The sequence below is a fragment of the Sorex fumeus genome, unplaced genomic scaffold (assembly GCF_029834395.1).
Source record: "Sorex fumeus unplaced genomic scaffold, SorFum_2.1 ptg000171l, whole genome shotgun sequence".
NCBI classification, from domain to species: domain Eukaryota; kingdom Metazoa; phylum Chordata; class Mammalia; order Eulipotyphla; family Soricidae; genus Sorex; species Sorex fumeus.
The window spans coordinates 6,605,101-6,627,440 of NW_026606228.1; the positions used below are offsets into that span (position 1 = coordinate 6,605,101).

A 22,340-nucleotide genomic window follows, 5' to 3' on the forward strand; every position below is an offset into this window, starting at 1 on the left:
TATCAACCCCTTGTCAGATGTGTATTCGGCGAATATCCTTTCCCATTCTGTAGACTGTCTTTGTATTTTGGTCACTGTTTCTTTGGAGTACCTCTTTTTTTAATGTAGGAGTACTGCTATTTATTCAGCCATTGATTGGGCTGATTGAATTGGGCATGAACTCCACCTTACTTTTTTCATTTTTTATAACTTTATTTATTGAATCACTATGAGAGCAGTTACAAACCTTTCGGATTTAAGTCTTCATACAATGAAACACCCGTACTTTCACCAGTGCCCATTCTCCACCACCAAAAACCCCAGTAAACCCCCACCCCACACCGTCCCCCTACCTGTGGGGTAGATTATTTCCACATTACTCTCTCTCTACTTTGATTACATTCAATATTTTGACACCTGACCCACCATTATTATTTGGGATTTTACGATCCGAGTAAGTGCCTCTTTTCAAGGTGGAAGTTTCTCTTTCTAGGTTGTGAAGGTGATTCACTATACAAAGGCAATTATTTAAATTGCGAGAGAAAAATATCAAAGAACATTAATAATTCATTCAAAATCTTAGTGAATATTATCATAAAATAGTCTAAAAATATATATGCCTACTTAAAAATATATTGCCTCCACCTATTCTGAATATATTCAGAGATAAAAGCAATTATCGATTCACAAGAAGTAAATTAAATTAGTATAGTAAAATTAACAAAAAACTCATAAAAATATTTAAGTATGAAAGAAACTATTAGGTATTTTTATATTCTTTAAAAATCATCAACTCCACCTTTCCAGAAGGTAAACAAGGATAAAAATAATTTTAATAAAAAATAAGATTTGATTTTGTAATGACCTACAAAATTAATATCTGTTCCCTGAAAACTGCACATAACCATCTAGATCTCTTGTGAGAATAAAAGGTATATGTTCTATGGAAGATGCAGACAAAAAGATTCTTTACAAGGGAGTTCAGAGACATCTAGTGGTTCCTAGCAACATACTAGACTTCTTCTTAAAAAATGAAATAAAGTTATAGAGTACTGCAGTCATATTCATATTACAAATAGTGTAAAGTTTTCTTTGCACTTTTGAATCTGTTTTAGTTTAATGAGTCCAGAAACCAAAAACAGCATTAAACTCTCAACCTTTTCAAAAAATAGTAAAATAACAGTGAAAGAACATTTAAAATCCAACAAATGTTTCATCATCTAAAAGGCCACGCATGATCTAAAACAAGATTCATAGACAAACGCAAATAGGCATTTGTCTTTTATAAACTAATGATGCTGTTTCTAAATTGGGTTAAAGTCACAAATGGCTTAAAATTTTAAATGCATGGGTTTTTAAGTAGTTCTCTGCTAAACATGGTCATAGAAGCACTAAGCTAGAATGAATCTTTTAAAAAGCCAATTAACACACTTTCAAAATCTTCATACAGTCAAAACAGAATCTCATTTTCAAAGCTAATAGAAATACTACTCTACAGTGTTCTTTATATGTCTGTCACGCTGCAGATACTTCATTGTTTCCTCAATTCTTCTAACTATGTCTTGATGACATACACGTCTTCGTAGTCTTTTGTTCATGTATAGTACTTAAAATTCCTCCCTGCTAAATATCATGCTTTCAGATACAGGCAGTCCACCATTCCATCTTTTAGTTACTTTAGATTCCTAGCTTGATCCACAGAATTTTCTAGCTTCTCTAGCATTATGTGTTCTATAAATTTCTTATGTAAGTTCTAATAATGCGTCAAAAACATTTTAAGTTATAGTTTTAAGAAATACCTAATTTTTAAACCAGAGTTGCCATATTTATTTGGCCTACACTCCCTTTCAAAAAGATAAATCACTCAGTACATGTCCACAAAATCTAACTTCTTCAAATGAGCACAGTAACTGCCCCCCAACAATTTCACCTAAGGCTACCAACCCCGTGGATCGCTTCAGTGCCATCCAGGATGTGGTATCACCCACTTTTGGAAACACTGTTCTAAAGAATCCACCAAAATTATTGTGATCAATACAGCAACTTATACTTTTTTCTTTTTATTCAGCTGAAATTATAAAATGAGTCAAAATATCAAGCATTGCCTCCCACCTACTTTTGATCAGTGCACTACATTTATGATCAATATGATGAATAGTAACTATTTAAGAAAATGTTCATAGTTAAAATTGCTAGTTTCTGGTTGCTTTCCAATTTTAAATGGCAGAAATCTACTTTTGTCTTTATAATGTAGGTTAATCAAACTTTAATGTTTACAATATTAAAAACGTGTTGTACTTATCTCAATACCACCCCAAACACTGTGCTGAGTAGCAATAAAACTTAACATCAACCCAACTGATGCTAGAAAAAGAAAATTGCATGAAGCCAAAACAAAATCTGTTCTATTTAATTTTTCTCAGCCTCATGACATTTTATAAAGATTTAAATTTAATTTAAGCAGCAATTCTTACTCATTAAAAAAATAAATCCTGGTAAAGGCCCCCCCTCCCGTTGATCATCGATTTGCTCGAGCGGGCCCAGTAACGTCTCCATTGGAGGCTTTGTTGTTACTGTGTCTGGCATATCGAATACTCTCGGTAGCTTGCCGGGCTCTCCGAGAGCAAATCCTGGTAGTAGAACTGTAAAGATAAAAAAACTCCAACCCCATCAAAAATGGGGAGAAGAACAGAAACGTTCTCAAAAAATAAATACAAATGGCCAAAAGGCACATTAAAATGCTCTACATCTCTAGTCTTCAGGGAGATGCAAATTAAAACAACAACGAGATATCATCTCACATCACAGAGACTGGTACACATCAAAAAGATCAAGAACAACCAGTGCTGGCGCAGATGTAGGGGAAAAGGGGCTCTCTTTCATTGTTGGTGAGAATGCCGACTGGTCCAGCCTTTCTGGAAAACAATATGGGTATTCCTCCAAAAACTAGAAATTGAGCTTCCACATAGCCCAGCAATACCACTTCTGGTAATAGATCCTGGGGGTGCACGAAAGCACAATAGAAATGACATCTACACCAGTGTTCAATGCAGCACTGTTCACAATAGCCAGAATCTGGAAACAACCTGAGCGCCCAAGAACAGACAACTGGTAAAGTTTGGTACATCTACACAATGCAATACTATGCAGCTGTTAGGAAAGATGAAGTCGTGAAATTAGCTTATAAAGGATAGTAATGGAGAGTATGATGCTAAGTGAAATGTGTCAGAAAGAGAGGGACAGACACAGAATGACTACACTCATTTGTGGAACATAAAATTACATAATATAAGACCCAAGGACAGTAGAGACAAGGGCCAGGAAGATTGCTCCATGGTTGGAAGCCTGCGTCATGAGCTGGAGAGAAGGCAGCTGGGATAGAGACGGGATCACTAAGTCAATGATGGTTGGAGGGATCACTTGGGATGGAAGATGAGTGCTGAAAGTAGATAAAGGATCAAATGTGATGGCCTCTCAGTAACCCTAACCCTAACCCTAATGTCCCAAAGTAAAGAGAGAGAGTAAGAAGGAAAGTGTCTGCCATAGAAGCAGGGAAAGCGGTGGGTCATTGGTGGGGAAGGGAGAGGGATACTGGGGACACTGGTGGTGGAAAATGTACACTTGTGGAGGAATAGGTATTAAATCATTATATGACTGAAACTCAAACATGAAAGCTTTGTAACTGTATCTCATGGTGATCCAATTTTTTAATAGGAAATAAAATAAAACTTGCATGCACAGAAAAAATTTAAAATAAGTAAATCTTAGGTTCAGAGTGATAGTACAGCAGGTAAAACATTTGTCTTGCATGCGGACATTCTGGGTTCAATTCCTGGAATCCCATGTGGTTCTTCAAGCCTGCCAAGGAGTGATCCCTGGGCACAGAGTCAGAAATAAGACCTGAGCACTGCCATTTTTGGCCCAAAAACCAAAAAAAAAAAATCCTTAAATTATTCAGACAGTTCCAAGTATCACCTGCCTAATTAAACGTGGTCTTAAAAAGGATTGCTCTAGCAGTCATGACACTACCCAACTAATAAAACTTTGCATCACTTGGTTGGCAAGTGCCACAACCTGACTCAGTTTACCTCCTTGTGTGAGGCAATAGAAAGTACACATCACCTGCATGGCTTCTTGACAAAGATGTTTAACCTACGTACAACAATAAGCAAACCATGAGACAAATGTGAGACATTCTACAGTATGTCTAGCCTACACACCTTCTAAAATGTCATTGTCATCAAAAATAATAAATGTAGTTTGAAAGACACTAAACTGACTCAAAATCCAAAGACAATATGTGAACCATGACTGGATCAGCAGTTTAAAACAGTTATGAATGACACTTTGGACACAATTAATAAATTTTTAATGTGGACTATATGATATCATTGTTAACATTATCTGGTAGGATAATAGCATGCCTCTTCAGGAAAATGTCTTACTTATAGGAGATAAATGTTTTAGAAGTCAATGTACATGAAGTCTGAAACTTTCAAATGGCCAGAAAAATTAATGTCTACTTAATAATTATAATTAATAGCACTGTAGCACTGTTCTCCCATTGTTCATCGATTTTGCTCAAGCAGGCACCAGTAACATCTCCATTGTGAGATTTGTTGTTACTGTTGTTGGCATATCAAATATGCCATGGGAAGCTTGCCAGGCTCTGCCATGCGGGCAGGCTACTCTGAGTAGCTTGCCGGGCTCTCCGAGAGGGACGGAAGAATCGAATCTGGGTTGGCTGTGTGCAAGGCAAACGCCCTACCCGCTGTGCTATCACTCCAGCCCCTATAATTAATAATTATAAGATACATGTTTTCTAAATATTGTGGATAGATGTTTCTGTATTGCTGAATTAAAAGCTATGGGTCTGGAAAAGAGACTAATAGAGAATGATCTTACTTATCTATGTATAAAGAATAACAGAATTAAAGAATACAAGGTATCACTCCTGGGAATATATCCCAGAGAGGCAAAAATGTATAGTCGAAGTGACATCTGCACTTGTTTGTTCATTGCAGCACTCTTTACAATAGCCAGAAACTGGAAGAAACCTGAATGCCCACGAACAGATGACTGGTTAAAGAAACTTTGGTACATCTACACAATGGAGTACTATGTAGCTGTTAGAAAAGATGAAGTCATGAAATTTACATACAAGTGGTACAATATGGAAAGTATCATGCTAAGTGAAATGAGTCAGAAAGAGAGGGATAGACATAGAAAGATTGCATTCATCTGGGGGATATAAAGTAACAAAGTATGAGATTAATACCCAAGAATAGCTGAGATCAGCACCAGGAGGATTACTCCATAACTTAGAGGCCAGCCGGGTATCCTAGAGGAAAGGGCAGTTCAGATAGAGAAGGGAGCACCAAATAAAGGATGTTTGGAGGATCCTCCCAGGAGGGGAGATGCATGTCGAAAGTAGACTATGGACTGAACATGTTTGCCACTCAATGCCTCTTTTGCAGACCACAACACCCAAAAGGAGAGAGAGAACACAGGGGATTGCCCTGCCACAGAGACAGGGGGATGGGGGGATGGGGGTGGGGGGATATTATCCATGGTGGTGGAAAATGGGCACTGGTGGAGGGATGGGTATCTGATCATTGTATAATTGAAACCCAAGCACAAAAAAATGTAAATCTACAACTGTAAAAAAAAATAAAATAAAGGGAAAAAATTAAAAAAAAAAGAATACAAGGTATCAAGAGGGGGATACCTAGAGTACCCTTGACCCTAGATTATATAAATGAGGACTGGGAAGGAAAGAAACTGGGGTGACTATGAAGACAGGAGGTAACAGGAGCTTTGGGAACACTGGGTGATGTAGAAGTGTGGTATATGTATATGCCTAAACCACAGAGTCAAGAACACTGAAAGCATAAGATCTAAACTACAACAACCATGCTTTAAAATGCGCCTGTCAAGGAGGCAGAGTGTGGGAGGGAACCTGGGGACATTTAGAGGGAAACTGATACAGGTGGTGGAATTGGTGTTGGAATATGGTATGTCTGAAACTCAACTATGAGTAACTTTTCAAATCACAATGCCTTAATAAAAAAAGGTTTTAGCTAATGGACACTGTAAGCATATGCAGATTCTATGTACATGTAAGCATATTTACATATAATACATGGAGAGGAAGAAAAGTTAGCACTAGCACGGCAAAATGATATATATGTATGTATACATATATATATATATATATATATATATATATATATACACATGCACACACACAGGTCAAGGTAAAGGCCCTCCCGTTGATCATCGATTTGCTCGAGCGGGCCCAGTAACGTCTCCACTGGAGACTTTTGTTGTTATTGTTTGGCATATCGAAAACGTCACGGGGAGCTTGCCAGGCTCTGCCATGCGGGCGAGATACTCTCGGTAGCTTGCCGGGCTCTCCGAGAGAGGCGGAGGAATCGAACTCGGGTCGGCCATGTTGGCTGCGTGCAAGGCAAACGCCCTACTGCTTTGGCAGCACATATACTAAAATTGGAACGATACAGAGAAGATTAGCATGGCCCCTGCACACACACAGAGATATATGAAAATTTTCAAAATATAAAGTTGGAGGAAATAGGAAAGGAACACATACCATGGCAGTTCTAGACTTGATAAACCAGTCAAATCTGAACTGAGGAGCATTGCGCACGCACTGTCTTAATTCTTCATATACATTTTCTCTATCAAAGCCCATTTTGTGTAACATACAAATCAAGAATCTATCTTCTTCTTCAGTGTAGTTCTTTCCCTTACTGGTTCCATACTGAATACGCAACTGATGAAATGGAGCCTTGTATCTTGCGATCTGTGGATTTAAACAAAATAATGTTTTTAGTTTAATGTGCAATAATTAGTCAAAGCTAATCATCACACCAATTAAAACAATCTAATAATAATTTCACAATTGTGAAATATAGTACTTTGGCATCCAGAGCTTTCTTGATACTGATCCTTCGTTGAATTCTTGCTTCTCCACGTTCAATTTGAGCCATAATTTTCTCAATATCCTGCAATTCATTGCAACGTTCCCAAAATACAGCTGAAAAACAGAGTCATTACTTTACAATTCTATCATCTTAAGCAAATGAATCCATGGAACTCGATAATGGAAGATATGCAGAAAAATATATAATGAACTTATACCACTTAAAATTAAGATTTGGATTCATCTGTGTATATATATGAATTATTAAATATCCTTAACTTTTCATTTAAAAACAAAACCTCAGCAAGGTTTTAGGTTAAAACATGTTGTTTCATTAATTACTATTGATTTTTAATTATTCATCCCAAATAATTAAGATCGCAAAAGATGCCATGGTTTAAACTATGCTTTTGCATTCAAGTATAATCTAGATGACAATGTGAAAAAAGAAAGTGAAAAAAGTTAAAGTGAAAAAAGAAAGAGGGTAGCCATCAGTATATAGATAACACAGATTCCTATCAAGCAAAAACAAAACTTAGTTTTCACCAAGCCATCAATAAGTCATTCAAACTTTTCTTTTGGAGCAGCATTTTCTACTGAAGAAACTGTCACTTCACTTTTCAAACCTTACTCACTAATTTTAAAATATTTCAAGTGTACCTGAAATGGCCTTTTCTCTTAAAACTAAAACAACCCCAATACACTCAAATTTTATGAACAAGCCAAAAAAGCTCGATGCACTGATGTTACAATTTATGACTTCTGTGAAAAAATCTTTTAATGATATAATCTACATTCTTAAATATTTCGTTTTTAGAGCCTACCAACAAATGTATGTTAGTACACTGATTTTTATAAGGACCTCTGTTCATTTATTCTATAACATACTCATTCACCAACATTTAAAAGCCCGTTATAAAAAGCCATTTATGAACAACTAAATAATTATATACTTTTCTTCCTTTATTGTATTCAATTACATAAATCCTTTTAAATTGCCCTATGTTCTGGTAGAGCCTCAATTAAGCTGTTCCAGTCTAGTTACGCCACTTTACCTAGTGTCAAATTTGAGGGAACATCTGACATGACAACTTTCTGAATAATTCTTATCTTGCAATACATTGAAGCTATTCTTAAAAAAAGCTGCTTCAGAATATTTCTCTGCACAAATACTTTTACACTTTTTCAGTCAATTATTGCAACTGAAGATTACCTTTTATTTATTTCCCCTCTCTAAGGTCCCAAAATGTCCTAAACTTTTATAATAAAGATTGAATATAGCAATGTTATGCTGATATTGAGGAAAAGGAAGTTCATAAACCTGATGTTGTATTACCCAAAATAAAATCAATATAATCAATCTCTAAAGTCCTTGGCAATCACCATAAGACCCTTTCAGGTTCCTGAAGGAAAAAATGTTTCTATTCTCTATTTAAGCTTCAATATCTTCAACCATTAGAACTTTTAATTAAAAACTATTCTTAACTTGAATTAATATTTGATTTACTAGTACTGTAATTTCATCTCTACTACTTTTATTACAAAAAACAAAGAATTTCTATTGTTAAATTGACTGAGAGGACCACCATAAGACTCTAAACATGCTTTTGTAACATTTTTTCCACAGGAAATATGTTCTAGATCCCTAGTTAACCATCTAAAACCACTGTTCTAATTTTAAACAGCTGATATTCATATTAAATTAGAAACTTAACCTATCTGGAAATGAAACTCTTTGGGGAGGGGGAGAATATGGGGGCTACACTGTCAGTGCTTAGGGATTACTCCCAGTTCTGTGCTCAGGTATCACTTCTGGTGGTGCTCAAAGTACCATATATGGTGCTGAGAATCTAAGCCAACTTGGCCTCATGAGACAAACGCCTACTCCTGAAATATTTATCTAGTTCCTAAATGAGAAACTTTTTAAGTTCTATGTAAAACTTGCTGGACATACTTACTTTGGGGGCCAGAGTCAACAGTGCACAGGGGTTAAGCCCATCTTGGTGCTCAGGGGTTGCTACCACAGTGTTCAGAAGACCATGTGGTGCTAAGGATCCAACCTGGGACTTCCACATGGAAAGTATACATTCCAGTTCTTTGCACTATCTCTCTGACCCCGATATATCCTTATTTTTCCTATGAATTCTTTTTCACAGGACTGAGGTTGAAAGGGCAGTGATAGGGAATTTGCACAAGCTCCCTGTTTCAGCAGCTAGTACAGCTTTTGGTTGAGACCAAGGCTCTGAGAGAGAGGGGAATAATTCTAGGAGCAAATAAAACATATTTATTATAGCAGACTCATTTCATCTCTTCCAGCTTGTCTGAAGTTAATGGAATCCACATGACCTGTCTGGAATAAATTAGAACCCTGATGATGTGTGAAAATCCAAAAAGACCTGGTGGAAAACTATTTCAAGAAACTAGAGATACACCAATCCAATCCACTAAACCTGAGGTCTCAGTCTCAGGCTTCATTGGCCAGAAGAAAATCAAATTCAGAGATGGGAAAGGGTCAACTCATTTTGTCAATATTCATATGCTACCTACCTTTATTTTATTAGCACTTTACTTGGCTTAGACAACTACATGGTTTCTACAAGGGACAATATTAGCTAACTACAAGGGACATTAACAGTTTATTTTGGTAAATTTTATACCCTGGTAGAAATGCAATTGTACTTTGTACTTTCACCTAGATTTTATTCAGAAAAGTTTTTAAAATCTCTGAATAAAGGTACAATTAAATTATTCAAAGAAGAATGAATGATATTATAATTAAATGCCATGATTCAAGTTAGTACAAACCTGAATACTCCATGACCTCCTCTGGAGATTTGCCCTCCACTTCTCCAGCAATGTTATCAATGTCATCTCTTCCATACTTCTCATTAGCTTTTATAAACTGATTGAAATCTCGTTTAGTCCAATTTGTGAATCCCTGTAAACAAAAAAAATAGAATCACCAAATAATGAATACAAATCAACTTCTTATTCTGTGTATTTCTATACAGTGTTACATTGAAACATGCTAAATGGACCAGAGAGATAGTACATTAGTGGGTAGGACACTTGCCTTGCACTCCTTGCCAGGAATGACGCCTGGGCACAGAGCTAGAAGTAATCCCTGAGCACCAGTGGGTTTGGGCCCAAAACAAAGAAAAAGTTCAAAACACTTAAAATCTTCCTCTTAGGCTGGAGCGATAGTACAGCAGGTAGGGCGTTTGCCGTGCACGCAGCCTACCCAAGTTCAATTCCCAGCATCCCATTTGGTCCCTGACCACCACCAGGAATAATTCCTGAGTGCATGAGCCAGGAGTAACCCCTGTGCATCTCCGGGTATGACCCAAAAATTTTTTTTAAAATCTTCCTCCTTTTACAGTCCTAGATTCCTTTATGTGGGAATAAAAATTATTATAATAACTGCTTTTCTACCAAGTTAAAAAACCTAACATGTAGTTATAATTATAATTCCACATTCTATAGATGCTCACATCAAAATTCAAGTGCATTAAAATAAAAAATGTTGATGCCCAGATATTCATTTAGTAATTCAATAATTTTTACAAATATGTTCCCATGTCAGTTAAGAGAGAAATGTGGATGATTTAAAATAATAAATGGGGAAAAGGAGAAATAAAGCTCTTTATATATGTTTATATATCCTTTGCTATTTATATCAATGTTTATCAATGTATATATGCTGTTGCTCTCTATATATATATATATGTTGCATGTGCAGTTGTTCTTTACATCAATGGACTAAAATAATTTCTATACAAAATTCTATTATAGGATTTATAAACAGAAAACTATTGAGCCTATTCAATTTGTTTGCTAAAAGACAGATCGGTTTAATCAGTGTTTTAAATCTCTTTGGTCTTCTGTGCCTCCAAAATTAACCTCCACCATATCCAAAGGCCCAGTTCCGTACCTTCTAATCCTCTGTTTGATCCATCCTTCCAGGTGAGATTAGTCTACAGGTTAATATCTCTGTGATCTTTCCAGAACAGCAAATGAAACCCTCTCCCTTCTAGTAAAGTACTGAAAGCCTCCACGCACGATCTCTGTTTATCAATGGACCCAGATCTACACATCAAATTTCCCACTGCTCACAGTTGAAATCCCTATCACTGGGTGAAAAGAGCCAGGGAAGACCTTCAACTCCAAGCCCAATCCATTAGAGACTTCCAGTAGGGAGAGTCACCCTCGGTGCAACAGGAGCATAACAATCACAGTGGGTAAAATGCACCCTCCAAGATTAGTGAGTGACAAAAAACTCAAGGAGCCCCAATCAACTGCATAAATTCTTAAAGAATGACTTTAGTGACACCATGGTGAGGATTTTTAATGAGCTCAAAGAACCAGTGGCACAGATATCCAGCAAAGTACAAGAAAGTATGAGGAAAAACTGAAAAAGCTGCAATCAGGAAAGATAGAAATGAACAGTATGGTAGGTGATACAAAAAAAAACCTCCAGGAGAAGGTCTGAGCAGCAGAATAACATATTAAGGGGCTCCAAAATGAGATGCAGAAAACGTCTATAAAACAACAGAAGATAGTAAAGAAAGGAACTCCAAAGAACAATGGGATGAGTTCAAGAGGAACAATGTAAGTAAGAATAGTGGGGGAACGGAAAGGTGAATTTGAAGAAGAAGCAATAATTAAAGAAATTATAGTTAAGAATTTCCCAGAGGTTAGGAAAACAGTCAACCAGATATAAGACACCCAGAGGGTCTCAGAAAAAATAGACTCAAACAGAAAAGCTACAAGACACACTGTACTTGGAATGAAAAAAAGCCAAAGATATTTGAGACAGAATACTGAAAGCAAGATCAAAACAGAAACTTACAAAAGAAATTTCATAAGATTCACAGCAGATCAATCAAATGAAACTCTGGGAGCCAGAAGAGAATGAAGGAATATACTACAAAAACTCAATGAAATGAAGAGTTTTCCAGAAATACTACATCTAACTAGATTATCATTCATAGTTTTTCATTATGATCTTTAAGTGATTTTTATTATAACACTGTGACTTACCACGTTGTTCTTATACAGACATTAAATGTTTCAACACCAATTCCACCACCAGTGTGACCTTCCTTCCAGTTTCCCATCTGCCACCCCAGCCTGCGCCACTGCAGGACAAACAAATTTGCTTCATATTACTTGTGACAGCACAAAGGCAAATGGAATCTTCAAAACTTAAGATCAGGTAAAGTCAATTTGTGTTAGTTGTTATATCTCACAATGGTGTTACTAGAGTCACTGATCTACTGTGCTGGTTAGTGCTAGCTGAGCCTTAGGCTCATTGAGCTTGGTGGGCTTCTATGCAACTTTCCGATCAGCTCTGCTGTGAGCCTACTGGACTGACAGCACTATAAAATTTGGAGCAAGAGCTGCCATATATGAGGTCCGGAAGCTATAGATCTGGAACAGTTTGGTGGCTTGGCAGTTTAATGAGGTTCCATTGTAGAGCTGGGCCATTTCTATATCGGATGTGTCAGGTGTGTCTGCAGGCTGCTGAGCATTCAGGTGAATTTGCCTGCCCCCATTCTGAGAAGGTCCCAGAGTTGTCAGCCTGGACCGGTCTACCTGAAATGATTCAGCAGCATCAAGGTCTTTGGATTCTGGGCCTTTTATCTGCTGGCAAGTTAGCAGGTGTTGGTAGGAACTGATGGGTTTTTCAGTAGGTGGGGTGGGTGGTTTTTGCCTGCTCCCTTTTCAAGAATATCCAAGAATCAGCCTGTAGACTGGTCCCACCTGGGAAGATTTAGCTTGTTTTCTATTTTTTGTAGTCACCATGAAATTAAAATTCATGCATGCTTGGGTTTCAAGTAGCTGTTAGAAAAGATGAAGTCATGAAATTTACATACAAGTGGTACTAAATGGAAAGTATCATATTAAGCGAAATGAGTCAGAAAGAGAGGGACAGACATAGAAAGATTGCATTCATCTGGGGAACATTAAGTAACAAAATAGGAGACTAACACCCAAGAGTGGCCGAGATAAGTACCAGGAGGTTCACTCCATGGCTTGGAGGCCAACTACATATGCTAGGGGAAAAGGGAGCTCAGATAGAGAAGGGAGCACAAAATAAAGGGTGTTTGGAGGATCCTCCCAGGATGGGAGAAGCACGCTGAAAGTAGACTATAGAGCAAATATGATTGCCACTCAGTGCCTCTTTTGCAAATCACAATACCCAAAAGGAGAGAGAGAACAAAAGGGAATGCCCTGCCACAGAGGCAGGGTGGAATGGGGTGGGGGGGAATGGGCACTGGTGGAGAGATGGGTACTTGATCACTGTATAACTGAAACTCAAGCACAAAAATTTGTAAGTCTAAAACTGTACCTCATGGTGTTTCACTAATAAGAATTTTTAAAAATATTCAATTACGAGCTTTTTAACTGCAGCAACTTTAATATACGCTATTAGAGCTGGAATTACCGCAGCTGCTGGCACCAGACTTGGTGTACCGAATGTACATTCGGTAGCCTGCCCACACGGCAGAGTCTGGCAAACTCCCCGTGGCATACCCAATATGCCAAATACCAGTAACAATTATGGGTCTCATTCTCCTAAAGAGCCTTGAATATAATCTCAGGGGTAGAATGAAGGAGACGTTACTGGGGCCTGCTCGAGGCAATTGACGATTAACAGGATGATTTGTGATTACGATTGATTCAATGCTTCAACTCTGATCCCTTCACCAGTATCGACTTCCTTCTACCAATACCCCCCAAGCCCTATTTGCCTCCCACCCACGATCAGTCTGCTTCTACAAGAGGCACTATTTTAAAATATGTTTTTGCACCCTAGTTTACAGAATGATGCTTATAGGGTTTCATACATAACACTGCCCCACCTTTTGGCACCACCACCTCTTCCTAGTTGAAAGCTTCCCTCCACTATAGACTTTGCCCCCTCCCTGTCCTGTCCCCCATCCCCCTCAAGTGTCATGTTTCCTACTGAACATCAGTTATCATGTTCTTTGTTTCCACTGTCTTCGGGTATTCGTTATGCCACCATATGTTTCCTTATAGCTAGCATATGAGAGAGAGCATTCCGTTTCGGTCTCCCTCTAACTAACTTGCTAGCTATCCTTTTTTCAGATTAGTTGTGGAGCTTGGTTCTTTCTATGTTAGAGGGAGTAGCCTGTGGCCGCTGGCTGCTCGGCCTTCAGGCAAAAAGGGGAATCTGCCTGCCCCCATTCCTAGAAGACCAGAGTTGTCAGCTCAGAGCAGTCTACATGGGAAGATTCGGCAACATTATGTTCATTTCAAGATTAGCTGTGGAGGTGGGCTATCATTCATATTTTAAGGAATCATACAGAGATTTGGGGACAGGAGGTGGCTTAGGGAATTCATAGCCTTGAACCCAGTTTTGCAAGAAGCATTAAAGGAGCTTCTCTAAAGAACAAGACAAACTTCTCAGCACTTGGCATTGAGTACAGCACTCACTCATGGCAATTATGGTCACCCTCTACTAGATTAAGAAAGGTTTGTTTATTCCTAGCTTGCTAAGGGATTTCGTATGTTTTTATTAACAAACTGACATTTCATTTATACTCAATATTTTATGTCTGTTCAGGTGCTTTTGTAAAATCCATATAGATTCTTATTATAATTCTCTATTTATTAATAACACTTAAGCAGAATCTATAAAATTTTCTAAGTAAAGCCAGTATTCTCATTTTTAGGAGAAAACACTTTTATACTTCTATAGGTCTATTTAGATTTTCCCCTTAAATTTTTCTTAATTCTCCTCACTCTTACTAAATTTCACCTTTGTCTAGCTTATCTATTTCATGTAAACCTTAAAATTTATTAGCACAGAATTATTCACAGTATTAATGTTTAAATTTGTATACTTGTAAACATAAATACATGCAGTTTGGGGAAAATATTTTATCAACTCGGCATTAATATACAATGTTATGAAATTTCAGTAGTTTAACTCTATTCATCTCCATGTCACCACCTCCAAAATAAATTATTTTTTAAAAGATTTCTTTCTTATATGTGGGATAGAAAAGAAACTTAGTGAGGAAACAATAGTTGGGCAAAGTTATTAGAACTAGAGATTCTGTCGAAAGAACTGTGCTTACTTGGGAATTTTAAGAAGGACCCTTGGACACTGGTGGGAGGAATAGCACACTGGACTCAGTGTGCGATTAGAATAACAATATTATAAATGCCAATATCTTGATAAAATGATATTAACTATATAATAAATCTCCTAGGTTTTCTTAGCATGACTGTGAAGTAACTAAGCCAAGAATACATTTCCTCTCCTCATATCCCAACTCGTACAAATGTAAAACCCTAAGTAATATAGGCTGTTCTCCTAACCTTTAGTTAATAAAAATATTCGATGACCTGACATCTTGTACTGCCATGATGTTTCCAAAGATTATTTAGAGCAGCAATAAATAAAATAAAGGGGCAAAAATTGATTTGCCTTCAAATTACAAACTAAAGCAATTTCTCAGTTGCAACTGTGGAATCACAATATATTGACAAGATAATGTATTTCAAGTAGCATTCTTTGTGTACATAATTTTTATGTACATAAAATAAATTTTGAAAATTAAAAAAATAGTTTTTTATTGTGTGTAAAGTCCTAATATTCTTCCAAGTACAGCTGTATTTTCAAGAAAAAATGACTTTGGGTCATTTGGCTGAAAATTATGAATGTAATTTATAAATTTTACCTCAATAAAATGACGTTATAGCAAATATGAAAAAGAAGGTATGAATATAAAACCTATCAGTAATAAATGTGAAACATTTCCTAGTACTGTGCCTTGCATATTGTTAAAAAGAATTAGTCAAATAAATAAATCTTCCTGGCAGGTTTCTATACTAAAGTTGTATCATATAGTGAACATATCTGTTTATTATTTTACAACGACCTTTGCTGCAACCTTATCTTGTATGTACTATTTTGGAAGTATGATATCAAAAAAGGACTGGAGCGATAGCACAGCGGGTAAGGCGTTTGCCTTGCACGCAGCCAACATGGCCGACCCGAGTTCGATTCCTCCACCCCTCTCGGAGAGCCCGGCAAGCTACCGAGAGTATCTCGCCCTCATGGCAAGCTTCCCATGACGTATTCGATATGCCAAACACAGTAACAAGTTTCACAATGTTACTGGGCCCGCTCGAGCAAATCGATGAACAATAGGAGGACAGTGACAGTGATATTCAAAAGAGCAAAAATGGCCAGGAATTGTTAATATTTTATTCAAGTGTAAATGTTTCCTATTTAATAACTATTGGCTTTTACTTATCTGTGATCATATTAGTTTCAGAAATCTGACAAAAGTATTAAAGTTCTTTTCAATTATGGATAAATTACATTTTGAGATTTATGAAATTACTTCATAAATAAAAAGATTAGTAATTTCAGAAGATAGTTCTCATCAATCAATAAAATTATTTAAATTTTTAAGAAAATGCTAATAATTATTGTCAGGATGTATATGTGGATTAAATCATAATTGATTATATGTATATCTTATTTCTAGACATTATATTTGACATTTTTGGGCTGGAGCGATAGCACAGTGGGTAGGGCGTTTGCCTTGCACGCAGCCAACATGGCTGACCCGAGTTCGATTCCTCCGCCCCTCTCGGAGAGCCCAGCAAGCTACCGAGAGTATCTCGCCCACACGACAGAGCCTGGCAAGCTCCCCGTGACGTATTCAATATGCCAAACACAGTAACAGCAAGTCTCACGAAGGAGATGTTACTGGGCCTGCTTGAGCAAATCGATATTTGACATTTTTATGCATTTTCTAGTGTTTCTAAAAGTATATGTATTATGTTAAGAGGATAAAAATGATGGATATCTTGCATTGAATGATTAAACTCATTTCTAGTATATAGAAAAGTAAAGCAAAGAAACAGATAAAGTCAAATGAAATAAACCCATGGACTCAAACCATAGAGCTGAGATTACCTGAAAGAGAAAAAGAGGGGGCGTAAAAGAAAAGAGAGTCCAATGAACTGTGGGGTGGAGGGGTATTGGTACCTTGATAGTAGGTGTGGTGCGGGAACATTTTTTGAAAAGCATAAAATGTACACCTAAAATATATGCAAATCATAGAAACTAATGAACCTTAATGAAAAAAATAATAAATATTTGGTCAAAATGCATGTTTAAAAAATAGCTCTGCATTTTGGTTGTTTGTTGGGGGTAGAAGGTGACTTCCCAAGTGGTGGTCGGGCTGTGATGTGCAAAGTTTACATTGCAGTTTTGCTCTCCTTGTACTTCTTGAACCAGCAAAATTCTTCTGGCTTAAGAAATGCCCTATCAAGATTAAAACCCTAGGATAGTAGAGATAAGGACCAGGAGGATTGCTCCATGGCTTGGAAGCCAGCCTCACATGCTGGGGGAAAAGGTAGCTCAGATAGAGGAGGGACCACCAAGGATGCTTGGAGGACCCGCTCAGGATGGGAGATGTGTGCTGAAAGTAGACTATAGATTGAACATGATGGCCACTTAATACCTGTATTGCAAACCACAACACCCAAAAGGAGAGAAAGAGAGCAAAAGGGAATGCGCCTGCCACAGAGGCGGGGTGGTGTGGGCGTGGGGTGGTGGTGGAAGGGTTACTGAGAACATTGGTGGTGGAGAATGGGCACTGGTGGAGGGATGGGTACTCGATCATTGTATGACTGAAATGTAAGCACGAAAGTTTGTAAGTCGGTAACTGTACCTCACAGCAATACATTAAAATAACTAAATAAATAAAAAGAAATGCCCTATTTCGATGTAATTGTTGATCTAAAATCACAACTCTGCAAAGGTAGTGGGAAAGCTGGGAGCACAAGCAGGTTAACTAGAGGCAGGTCCTCTCAATGACCCATTCTAGGAGCTGGGCAATGATGAATAGGTCATAAATCATAAAGCTATGTCCAGCACAGAAGAGCTAACATGCCTGGTTGCCTGGGAAGGAATGGAACGGGGTCACAGAAACAATCAGTAAACATCTATATGGAACTTAAAACAAATGTATTAACCACAGATTCCTAGCAACAAGGACTCACTGTAAGTCTCATGATGTACCCATCCACTTTTATTTATTGTTGTAGTGCAGCCAACTGGGAAATTCCATTCTTTTGCCCTTTATCTCTCTGTTCCACAATTTTTACTGTTGTGCCAAAAATTTGCCTATAAAAAGTGCTCTTGTACTCCAGCTCACTGCCACAGCTTCAGGTGAGTTATGAAGCTGTGGTCCAGCAATGTTAAAAAACTACTTCCTTTTTCACCTTAAGACTTGGTGTGCTTGATTAAGCAAACTCTGGTACAACAAGGCAGTCCCAAGGACCTCTTCAAACAGCCCCTGATTCCTATTCGAGGTCCCCAGAGATGTGATGTTGATCAGGTGGTGCCAAGGACTATAGAACCAACCAGCAGCACTCAGGGTGCTCCTCCAGAGCCACACCCAGAGGCACTCAGGAGCCTACAGTTACGCATCTATTGATGCTCAAGGGACCATGTGGTGCTGGGAACCAAACTGAAGTCAGGTGCCTTCAAGGCAAGCACCTGAACTCAGCCCTACCTTTTGCTGGTGTTTCTGCCCAAGATATTCAGCCTATGCAATAAAATGTAACTTTGATTTGTCATTTCTTTTTCAATTGATTCATTAAAAACATTTCATCCAATAAAACACTTTACTTGTATGAGAAGCTTTTCCTTTTCTTCGGTCTCTTCTGGTGTAAGGGGTTCAGCTCCATCAATCTTTTTTTGCTCCTCTCTTTGAGCCACAATTGGATTTGGAAGATCAGGATTTCTTGGGACCTATAAATCAAGGAATGAGTTATGAGTAAAGGAGGAAAAACTAAAGGTAATTATGCATATGTTTACCTTTAGAGTTATGTCAAAAATAAACAATATACAGTCATACCAGAAAGATATACAGTCCTATCCACATACCTATTATGGTATTACCAGAAGAGAAATTATTCTTAAATGTGATACATAGTATTTAAAATAAAGCCATTGATAAATGTCATTTGATAACCTAGACTTAATTACATTGTGGAACAAAGCCTTTATAATATTGTGACACATAAAAATAATCCAATACTATTGTTATCTCCAAAACTATTATACAATAAAACCTCAAGTGCAGAAGAAGCAAAAATGTCAATAAGCAAAAAGAAAAGAGCTATACATAATACTCCCCAAAGCATTATACAGATTCAGTGTAGTTCCTATAAAAATACTCATGACATTATTCAAAGGAGTAGATCAAACATTTCTATGGAAGAATATATTCCCTTGAATTGCCAAAGCAATTCTTTGGAATAATAAGATAGAAGGCATTGTTTTCCCCCAATTTCAGACTGTACTACAAAGCAGTAGTAGTTAAAACAGTATGGAACTGGAATCAAGACAGACCCTCAGATCAATGGAATAGAATTGAAAACCCAGAAATAGACCCTCAGGTATGTTCAGATACTCTTTGATAAGGGCGCAAAAGAAAGTGAACTCTAACAAGGAAAGCCTCTCTAATAAATGATTCTGGAAAAAGTGGTCTGTCACATGCAAAAAAATGAACATATATCTCTTCCTAATGCTATCTTCAAAATTCAAGTCAAAATGGATTTAAGACCTCAATATCATACCTAAATCCATAAGGTGCAAAGTCAGAACTACCCATAATATTGAAGCTAGAGGTATCTTTAAGGATGTAATGCCACTGACCACACAAGTGGAAATAAAGATAAACAAATGGGGGGGTCACGGTCACGGTCCTCCCATTGTTCATCGATTTGCTCGAGTGGGCCCAGTAACGTCTCCATTGGAGACTTTGTTGTTACTGTGTTTGGCATATCGAATACATCACGGGTAGCTGGCCAGGCCCTGCCGTGTGGGCAAGATACTCTCGGTAGCTTGCCAGGCTCTCCGAGAGGGGCGGAGGAATCGAACTCGGGTCAGCCATGTTGGCTGTGTGCAAGGCAAATGCCCTACCACTGTGCTATCGCTCCAGCCCAAACAAATGGGACTACAGTAAATTAAAAGGCTTCTGAACCTCAAAGGAAATGATGACCACAGTACAAAGACAGCCACAGACTGGGACAAATTATTCGCCCACCACTCATCTTCTAAAGGGTTAATATCCAAAATATATAAAGCATTGGTAGAACTTTAAAAGAAAAAACATCCAACCCCATCAGAAAGTAGAATGAAGACATTGAAAAAAATTTCCTCGAAGAAGAAATGGCCAAAAGCATATAAAAACGTTCCACATCACTAATAATCTGGGAGATGCAAATAAAAACAGTGATATATCATCTCACATGAATGAGTTTGTCACTCATCACAAAGAACAATTACCAGTCTTGGCATAGATGCACAGAAAAAGGGACCGTCATCACTGTTGGTGGGAATGAAGACTGGTTCAGCCTTTTTTGGAGACAATACGGACATTTCTTCAAAAAACTAGAGATTGATTTTCCATTATGCCCAAAAATTCCACTCTTACAAATGTACCCTAATGGCCCAAACACACAATTTAGAGAAGACATTTGCACACCTATGTTCACTGAAGCCCTATTCACAGTAGCCAAAATCTGAAAATAACCCAAATGCCCCAGAACAGATGATTGAATAAAGCTATGATTCATAGAGGCTGGAGAGATATCAGAGCAGGTGGGGCCGTTGCCATGCATGCAGCCAAACCTGGTTCAATCTCTGGCATCCTATATGGTCCCCAAGCACTGCCTAGAGTGATTCCTGCATGGAGAGAAAAAAATCAGCCCTGAGCAAAACCTAGTGTGGCCCAAAAACAAAAAAAATCTACAATGCATATACACAATGGAATACTGTCACTGTCACTGTCACTGTCCTCCTGTTGTTCATCAATTTGCTCGAGCGGGCCCAGTAACGTCTCCATGGTGAGACTTTGATGTTACTGTTTTTGGCATATCAAATATGTCATGGGTAGATTGCCAGGCTTTGCCATGCGGGCGAGATACTCTTTGTAGCTTTCTGGGATCCCCAAGAGTGGTGGAGGAATCGAACTCGGGTTGGCCATGTTGGCTGCGTGCAAGGCAAATGCCCTACCGCTGTGCTATCGCTCCAGCCCAATGGAATACTACACAACTATTAAAAAGACGAAGTCATGAAATTTGCTGATTTTATGATACATACAAGGATCTGGAGAGCATCATGCTGAGTGAAATGAGTCAGAGGGATAGGGACAGATACAGAATGATCTCACTCAATAGCAGTATATAAGGAAACATTGTTGGAAAATAATGCCCCAAAACAATAGAAACTAAGGAGAGCTGGTCCTTTGTAGGAAACTTGCCACAGTGGAGCCAGGTAAGGGACCACTGACAATGATAGGGGGAAGTGCTGGAAGAAGGCAAAGTGTAACACATTCAGTAACAATATTAAAAGAAACCAAGTGCCTTAAAGGAAAAAGATAAAAGAGAAAGTCCCTGCCATAGACATAGGCAGGGAGTGAGTGTTTGCAGTAGGGAAACTGAAGATATTTGTAGAGGGAAGGGGACACTAGTGAAGTGACTGGTGTTGGAAAACTGTATACCTGAAATCCAATCATAAATAACTTTGTAATTTGTATTTGTTGGTTTGTTCAATAAATTATAAAAGAAAAAGAGCTATATTCACCTGGTAATACAGACCAGGATAAGCAATTGGCAATGCTGAAGAGACAGTAAAGTGGGTAGGGCATTTGCATACTGCTGACCCAAGTTCAATCCTCAGCAACCCATATGGTCCTCTGAGCCCTCCAAGAGTGAACCCTAAGCTCAGAGCCAATTGTAAGCTCTGAGCACTGCCAGGTATGGCCTCCAAAGCAATAAAATAAATTGAAATAAACAATTGGCAATTCACCTGAAGATTATATCAAATGTTATGATTAGTTCAATGTTATAAAAATAAAATACCACTTTTATTGCCGACTGTGAGCATGGAAGGGGAGAGTAGCTTCACAAAAGTAAATTCTTGGAAAAGTCAAAGATAAAAGAGAAAGGAATCCAGTCAGAGAAGGAGAAGTAGAGCACAAAACAGCTGTGATGGAAACCTCTGCATATCGAGGGGAAATACTCACAATAGTAATGATCAACAAACATTATAGATAATGTTTTAGGTACAGAGCCTCCAGTGTGCATTTACAACTGATAAGAGAGCTCAAGTTCAAAGGGCTGGGGACTGAGTTCAGCTCTCCAAGGAAGCATGTGGTCAATCTCCTGTGTCTTAAAACTGTAGTCCATGGGACCTCCGTATGTTGCCTTGAACATATGTCACCAGTGAGGATCAGCAGAATGAAGCAGCATTCACTGTATGACATAGAAAAGTCACACAGCCCAAAGCTTCATACCATTTCTAGTTCAATTTGTGACAGTGTAGCACACGTATTTAAGAGGGCAGATACAC

General features: G+C 37.9%; 1 protein-coding gene and 1 pseudogene across 6 annotated transcripts in view; one reads left to right on the forward strand and one right to left on the reverse strand.

Moving 5' to 3' along the window:
• SMARCA1 (SWI/SNF related, matrix associated, actin dependent regulator of chromatin, subfamily a, member 1) overlaps positions 1 to 22,340 on the reverse strand; it is a 103,490-nt gene that overhangs the window by 14,708 nt on the left and 66,442 nt on the right. For all 6 annotated transcript variants that reach the window (XM_056107739.1, XM_056107735.1, XM_056107734.1 and 3 more), the window contains 4 exons: positions 18,609 to 18,731; positions 9,728 to 9,860; positions 6,918 to 7,036; positions 6,590 to 6,802 (listed from right to left, as the gene is read on the reverse strand). In XM_056107739.1, coding sequence (XP_055963714.1) covers positions 6,590 to 6,802; positions 6,918 to 7,036; positions 9,728 to 9,860; positions 18,609 to 18,731 — 588 coding nt within the window. The remainder of the gene's footprint in view (positions 1 to 6,589; positions 6,803 to 6,917; positions 7,037 to 9,727; positions 9,861 to 18,608; positions 18,732 to 22,340) is intronic.
• Positions 6,461 to 6,558, forward strand: LOC130017060 (uncharacterized; annotated as a pseudogene).